We start from the raw sequence: 7,476 nt of genomic DNA, 5'->3' as shown, positions 1-7,476 counted from the left end.
AATGTTGAAGCAGTGATTCCTTCCGCCTTGTGTGGAGGTGTCTCCATCCCACCATTAACACCAGTCATGAACTTGTGAAATAAATAACATATCAAAACACTTTGAAATAGTAAGAAAAAAAACAGTGCTGTGAAAAGTAGCATTTAAAAAGAATGGAAACTTACAAAGCTGAGTGGAAGTGCTTCAACTAAAACAGGAGCTTCTTTGTGTTATTCCTTCCAAACCAGCACTTGTGTGACACTGACACAATCTTCCTGCTAACACATTGCAACAAACTGAACTGACGGAGAGGATTTACAGGAAGTGCACAGATTGCAATGATTTTCTTCTGCCCTCCCAAATATAAGTGATATTAAACACACAAGCTTAAAAAAAATAAATAAACCACAATGTCCTACTTTTAAACTGCAGAAACTGCAGGCGAAGAGCAGGTCACTTACCAATAAGTGTAAAAGACAAATTAGAATTTGAAAGACTTAACATGAGCACAAATCTTTTGCAGGCTTCAGAGAAGCGTCACTGGTGGAGCTCCGCAGATTGGCTGCGGCCTTTCGGAAGCGTGGGCTCCTTTGAGGGCGTCCATCCCGAGTGCACTGGTCTCAGTGGCAGACACGGACCCGGGTACGTTTGGGGCGTGTGAGCAGACTTGGCAGGCTGCGGCGGGGCCGGCTGGGGCTCTCGGGGGGGTGTGGCCGGTCTCTGGAACTCTGGTTCTTCGGTCTTGGCCACCCCACCCTGGGGTCTCACACCGGGGGTGAGGGTGGAGTCAGTGGGCCTGGCCGGGGACAGAAAGGAGAGCGATGCGGCTCTGAGATCCCTGGGCATCTGCTCCTCCCCCTGCTCCTCCTCCTGGTCCCCTGGGTCGCGCTCAGGCGGGTGGTACTGTTTGAGACGGATGTGCCAGGCCAGGCTGCAGACGGCCGACACCGTCTTGAACTGGTGGATGACGTTCCGCGGGATGAAGTAGACGTCATCGTCGCAGAGCTGCAGGCGGATGTAGCGAATGCCTTCTCTCCTCAGCTGGTTCAGCTTGGCGTCGTCCACCCACTGGACACACTGGGGGAGGACACGGCAGCCACCATCATATTAGAACTTCACATTTCATATTGCAACATGATACTTTGACAACTCATCGGATTGCTCGGGAATGTTGGGAAAATTCTCTTTGTACATGTACTACTTCAGAGTTCAGTTTGCAAACTTTCAGAGATCATGATTGAAAATTTTGAACAAAGTTCATGACTTGTTCATATCTCTTTTGTTAATTTTTTTCCCAATATGTTGTTACAAGCGACCGTTTTTCAAAATTGCTGCCACGGCCTATTATTGTTTTTAGCAGTTTCAACACTGAAACTATGCACCAGATTTCATCTTTGTATACAATTTTGAATCTGTAGAAATGTGTCATCTTTATCAGAGTTTATATCAGTATTGAGGAAACAGCCATCAGAATACTGGCACTTCCCCATTGTTAGTTTAACACTTTCTTGCTGCTCATTCCTATATTAAGGTGACGTGATTTGTAAGTGTGACTCTGTCTGGATTCTCGAGTCGTGCTGATGGTAACATGAGACGCATTCATTTAGGTTGGACTGAGCACTGACAGCGTGAAATGCTCAGCCCGCCACTGATTTTCACCACACTTTGCAAACCGAAAGGAAAAAGGAGAAGAAAAAAGAAGAAGAAATTTCAAAACCGACTTACAAAGTGCTTAACTGAACTGAGACCGGAACGCATCGTTTCAGGAAGTGATTCGAGTCAGTGATTCAGGTTTCGAGAGCTGTGAAATGTTTACAAGTGACAGGTCGGCGAGAAACCCTGCTGAGTTTCTCTCTTACCTGAGACACCGGAGGCTCGTACAGATCCAGCTGCAGACTCTGGACCACTTCATTAAAGTCCCCCGCTTGGAAACACACCACGTCTTTGGTTATCCGAGGTCGATTATTCCTGCGAGACAGTTTGTAATTAAACACAGATGCACTGGAGAGGCCGGTGCTGCTCTCACCACGCCGACACAAACTCACCATTCTCCAAAGTGCACTGCCTTCAGCACGCCCACAGCAGCGGTGCTCTGCCAGTCAAAGCTCTGGCCCACGTGGTCGGCGTGGGCCTTAGTCCGGTCCTCAAACAGAACCTCCCTGGGCTCGCTGGTCCTCGGGAGGTAGTGGAGGTTTTTGATCTCGTTCATCGACCTGCAGCAAGCAGAATGTGACGGGGAGGAGAACTTTGACTTTTCAGTATGAACCTGAAGAAACATTTTAAACGGCAGGATTTCGCAGCTGCACTGCAGTGGTACCTGCGCCGTTTGAAAGGCGACTTGGGCATGTCAGCGGTGGGGACCATTTGCTCCCCCGGCCGCACCCACATGATGGGTCCATCGTCACTCTGAGAGCGACAGTCCAACTTCAGACTGGAGAGGCTTCCCCAAGGTAAGGTCATCTGCGGGAGCAACGCATGCAGTCGTGACGCGTTAACGCTCCAAAGCTCGAAAAAGTTTGGTTTTACAACAAAGAAAACTCGACAGATATGAGGCGTTAGGTTCGTGGTCGTCAGACAGCATCACACTTGTAGTTTGCCAAGTTTTCAGAGAGTAAACATTTATTTGGGAAATGCAAACTTTACTGATGCAAATATGTGGCTGCGAAATAGCAAGACATTTTTGGTAAAAAGACAACATCTGGTATGTGAGTTGTGCAGCTGTGTGGCGATTCTGAGAGTGTTCACCTCTTAAGCCAGTCAGAGAGGGAACACTAGGACCGAAAAATCTTGTCTTTTATTTATTTGGCTTAAAGCGCATTATTTTGAGTCAGACCTTCTTTTGGCATAAATAATCCCAAAACTCACTAAATTAACGTAAACTCGTGAACAAATGTTTTGGACTTTACAGGGATATGATGCTTAAAAAAACAAGCATCCTATCATTATAATTGGGTGCTTTTCAACTTGGTTTACAGTTGTAATTACAAATGTAATTTAAAGTAATCTCACAGGCAGTGGCAGGTCAAAGCAGAAACACACTTTCAGCTGCAAAGTACCTATGCACAGTTTACTTCCATTACAATAAAATATAGGAAATGACTTTTCTGACCTTGAGAAACGGCGATTCCTCCAGCATGTCAAGGAATTCTGGGAAATAGTCTCCGACTTCCTCGTCCACGGCGCCGACCAAGCTGATCTGTCTCATGGGTCCAGACCGGTACGTTCCTGAACAGTACGTCCGACTCACCTACACGGGAGAGGTGACTGCGTCAGAACACTTTGTGGCTGGGATGCTGATTAATAACCAATAGCTTTTTTTTTTGTTTTGATTTTTGAATACACTTAAACAGTGACTGTTTAGGAATAAAAATTCCCAAGACACTGCGCATCTTAGCACAGCAGAGGGACACTGGGGTTGGTGTTTGTTCAGACATTAGTTTTGAATGTTTACCATTATATTTGTGCCATGAAGTGAAAGAAAATACGCCATGATAAATAAACGCTGTGCGGCTCGCATGGTGTCTCTATGTCTGAAAGAAACCGAGTCAGAACAAATGTTTTCAGCGTGAATGTCAGGTGTAACTCGGTCTGTTCTCACAGCATGTTCACAGTCTGCTTTCCTCCGCTTGTACTTTTCAGATCAAATCTTTCGTGCACAGAAATCCTAGTTTATTAGTTCCTGTCCTTATATCTCACTAATAAACTGAGAGCAATAATTCGATAAAAAAAGCAACCACCCATAAAAGGCGGTGAGATGACAGAGGCTTGGCGCTGTCATATTTTTTTCCCCATCCTGAAACGGTGTACTTTGAACTGGCATACTGTAGCTGGCGGACGGTAAACAAGCACCAGAGGTCATTCATGGCGGCGAGATTATCTCACACGTCCATGGATCACATGGATTTTTAATGGAAAAGCTTCCCAACTCTCACAGTTAAAAAAAAAAAGACGTAATCTTTTTAAATTATGTTTCTACAATAAAGCAAACTAAGTTAAACTAAGTTAAAAAAAAAAAAAAAAAAGGTTTAGTAGACCACAGCTTCCTCGTAAACCCAGTTAATGCCAGAAACGACACTTTTTCCACACGTACCTGAGAGTGAAAGTTGGCAATGGTGGTGGTCTCAATGTCCTTCTTGCCCAGTAATTCCATTTTGACCGGCGTGTTGGGGAAATTGAAGGCAAAGTAGTCCAGGAAGTCGGGTAGGTAGGCAGCGGCACTGTGCACCACCGCCAGGGCGTACTTGGCTGCACCTTTGAGCTTCTCGGCGAAGGTGAGCTGCAAAAACTCCCGGGCGAAACCCTCCATCTCAGCCGGGCCGAGGCAAGCCAGCTCATCGGCGTACGCGTGCAGAACCACTCCTCCGCCGTTGGCTTGCCGCTCTTCGTGCATGAAGCGCCCGTACTGGGTGCCCGTCTGCAGGCAGGAGCTGCGGATGTAGTGGTCCTGGTGGGAGAGGAAGGGCACGTGTCCCAGTTTGAGGGCGTCGAGGTAGGGGAGGTGGCCGCCGACGGCCTCCCTGCTCGGCTGCCGGTTGGTTTCCTGCTTCACCATGCCGGCCATGGCGGACGGCTGGAGGTAAAGAGGCAGCGCCGGATCTGCTCCGAGGCCTGCCGACGCAGTCTGAACGGCTTTGTTGTGCACGTAACGGACCTTCTTGGCGCTGTGCTTGTCCTCGTCGTGCTTCCTCTTCTTCTTTTTCTTCCTCAAGAGATATTCCTCCAGCGTTGCAGACTTCACATTCTCAGGGAGGAGTCTTGACTCTGCAGTCGACAACACAACGAATGAGTTCGGGTACAGAAAGATACGTCAAACGTGTGTGATTTTATTTCTTTTTTTTGGTATCATTGTATCGAGGTGATCAAACCTAGTTCCTATTTATTTCCCTTGTATGACTTCAGATGTCAGAGTAAGACATCAGTTGCATCAGTACACCTATAGAGGTGGATTAGGGGGAGAAAGCTGAAACAAAGCATTTTTGTGGAAAAGCTGAAAAGAGTTAAAAGTTGCCATTTTCTGATGTGGATGCATCACGCGACGCCGTTCAACCGGAATTCTGATGAAAACGAGGTTTTGGAAATTTGTGTTACTTCAGGCGATGTTCACCCAAAATGAATAAATTACCCTTTTAATAGTCATCGGTTTGGCTCTGCCATCGTCACACCTCACACAACTGTCCTGAGTTTCACGCACGCTATTAATTCCACCCGACGGGAGTTTGCTGAGGGCGAGAACTCAAACGTTATGAAGGGAGACAAACCTGTCTCTATACTGCTTGTACACAGTGGTCCATGTGTCTGGATCACAGCAGTCCAACTTGTGTCACAACAGACAGGAGCCACGTTTATGTGAGCACACAAAGATTGGGAATAATGCAACACAACTGCCTGTGTTTACATAAATGACCTTACGAAAGCTACAGACGGTCGTGTAAAGTTAATCCAAACAACAACAACAACAATGCGAGTGGCCTTCAACACCGAGTCGTGCTCTTGTTGACCTTGTGCCCGCTGGCAAGGAGACTACAGTGTGTCTATTGGCAGACAACAATGTATTACTTGTTGCTGTCTCAAGACAAACTTGAAGTACTGCAGCATGTCTCCGGGACACTGTGTCGCTTTTAACGCTGGCGTCTTTCTGTCTGTAAAACTCCGGAATGGTTGTGTGGATTATGAGTGACTGACATGGCGCTTTAGAGAGAACTGTCCCGTTAATGTAACTATCAAGCTATCAAACAAGAGGTCAGGTCATTGAAGGGGCTGAAGTCTCAGTCACAGAACAGAACCACTGGGTGGAACACGTTCATCCGCCATCATGTGTCAAAAAAAAAAAAAAAAACTACAATAAACGCAGAATGTTACAAGTTAAAAAAGAAACAGCTGCTAATGAAGAGCGGTAATAACGATGGCGACAATTCTAATGACCCTTTGACCGCCAACCAAGCCCTCTCTCTGAACTCACCTGTCTTTGACTTCAGCAGGTCGTGCTTCACATTCACCTCGGTATTTTCTTTCTTGCGGTTGACTTTGGCCTCTTTCTCCCTGTGTCTGTCCTGGACATCCTGCGGTTTGGCCTTGACCATCTTGAGAGGCGTGAAAGTGAAGAGCGCAGGTGGTTCCGGCGGCAGCGCTCGTTGCTGCTTCTTCTTCTGAAGCTGCTGCTGCTGCTGCTGCTGCTGCTGAGGCGGAGGAACCTTGCTTGTCGGAGGACGCTCGGCCGGCAGCAGGTTCTTCTGGGTGCCGTCAGTGAGCCGGTGTCGGTGCTGCTGCTGATGGTGGTGATGGTGATGATGATGATGGCCGTGCGGGACATGTTTACCTGCGCTCAAGTTCTGCTGCTGCTGCTGCTGCTGCTGCTGCTGCTGCTGCTGCTGGTGTCTCCGGTGCTCGTCCTGTTGGTGTTGGTGATGGAGCTTCTCCTTCTTGGCCTCTTTCTCGCGTCTCTCCCTCTTGCCGGCAGAAGATAAGCCCTCTCTCTCCTCCTCCTTCTTCCTTCTCTTCTTCCTCTCTATCATCAACCTGTCCAGACTGTCACTCCTCAGCTTCTCCTTTTCTACTTTGGCGTGGAGCAAGTCCACTTGAGCTGCCATTTCTTTTTTTTTTGTTTTTTTAATGCACGCACGTACGGTACATTTAAAGCACTCCGGGGGTTCGCGACTAGTACGCACGCGTCCGGGAGAAAAAGAAAAAAAAAGACCTGTAGTCTTCCAGTCTTGGCTTTGGAGTCCGCGTTTGACGTTTGTGGTCGTTGCGCAGCCGCACCGCAGTCAGCTGGCAGCCGTGTAGTCCGCAGACGGAGCAAAGCTTCATGGGAGTTGGAGTGCGTTGGAAAGGGGACGCGTGCCGCTCCGCACGCACGCACTTGGCTTCTGCTCCGCTGACGTCATGGTTAATTTAGTCTCTCGTCCGCAAGAGGCGCGCTGACTGTAGCGCCGAGAAGTGCGCTGTAAAAAATACAGCAGTAGAGAGCTTCGTTTGAGCCAAACAGGAAGAGAGCCGTGAGAATGCGCATCGGAGCCGTTTAATCAAAGGGAGTTTGGCCCTAATAAGACTTTTTTTTTTCTTTTTTCTCTCTTTCTTTCTTTTTTTTTTTTTTTAGCTTCATTAATTACTGACTAAATTGTCACACATGCCCAGGGACGCACATTGCACCGTCAAATTAAGGGGTACAATGTTCACAATCACAACACCTCCAATGGTACACCTGCTGATTTAGATGCAGAAGAAAACCAAGTGATGCACAGACACAAATACAGAGAAGCAGTGGTGTAGTCTAGTTAATTCTACTGTAGTTGGTACGCTCTGATTCCCTCCCCCCAGTCACAAGACAAATCTGTTAAAACAAAGAAAAAAATTTAAAAAAAAAAAAAAAAAAGAAAAAGAAAAAGAAAGTTTCAGCAATCAAGTGCAAACACAAATACATTCTCCAAAGTGGCACTAAAGCAATGGCTGATGGAATGGAATCAGATCAGATCAGAACTGAAAAGGGATGTTGTGTCA

The 7,476-nt window shown here is 47.2% G+C and overlaps 1 protein-coding gene across 1 annotated transcript; it reads right to left on the bottom strand.

The window, feature by feature from the left end:
* Positions 1–314: 314 nt before the first annotated feature.
* On the bottom strand, positions 315–6,879 carry rsbn1 (round spermatid basic protein 1). The gene is made up of 7 exons (XM_076041939.1): positions 5,939–6,879; positions 4,070–4,740; positions 3,089–3,226; positions 2,297–2,439; positions 2,025–2,192; positions 1,839–1,947; positions 315–1,056 (listed from the first exon to the last, which is right to left on the bottom strand). The coding sequence occupies exons 1-7, from the start codon at positions 6,564–6,566 to the stop codon at positions 517–519; spliced, it is 2,397 nt and encodes a 798-aa protein (XP_075898054.1). The 5' UTR covers positions 6,567–6,879; the 3' UTR covers positions 315–516.
* Between the last annotated feature and the right edge of the window lie 597 nt (positions 6,880–7,476).

Source organism: Nelusetta ayraudi, unplaced genomic scaffold, assembly GCF_046127955.1.
Source record: "Nelusetta ayraudi isolate G7.1 ecotype Tasmania unplaced genomic scaffold, CSIRO-AGI_Nayr_v1 ptg000070l, whole genome shotgun sequence".
Taxonomy (NCBI): Eukaryota; Metazoa; Chordata; class Actinopteri; order Tetraodontiformes; family Monacanthidae; genus Nelusetta; species Nelusetta ayraudi.
This window is presented reverse-complemented; position numbering and strand designations above follow the sequence as displayed.

Coding starts and splice junctions, on each gene's coding strand:
- rsbn1 (XM_076041939.1), bottom strand. CDS start 6,566: ATGGCAGCTCAAGTGGACTTGCTCCACGCCAAAGTAGAAAAGGAGAAG. Junction 1,948..2,024: donor GCAGTGCACTTTGGAGAATG/GTGAGTTTGTGT, acceptor ACTGTCTCGCAG/GAATAATCGACCTCGGATAA. Junction 1,057..1,838: donor ACGAGCCTCCGGTGTCTCAG/GTAAGAGAGAAA, acceptor GTCCTCCCCCAG/TGTGTCCAGTGGGTGGACGA.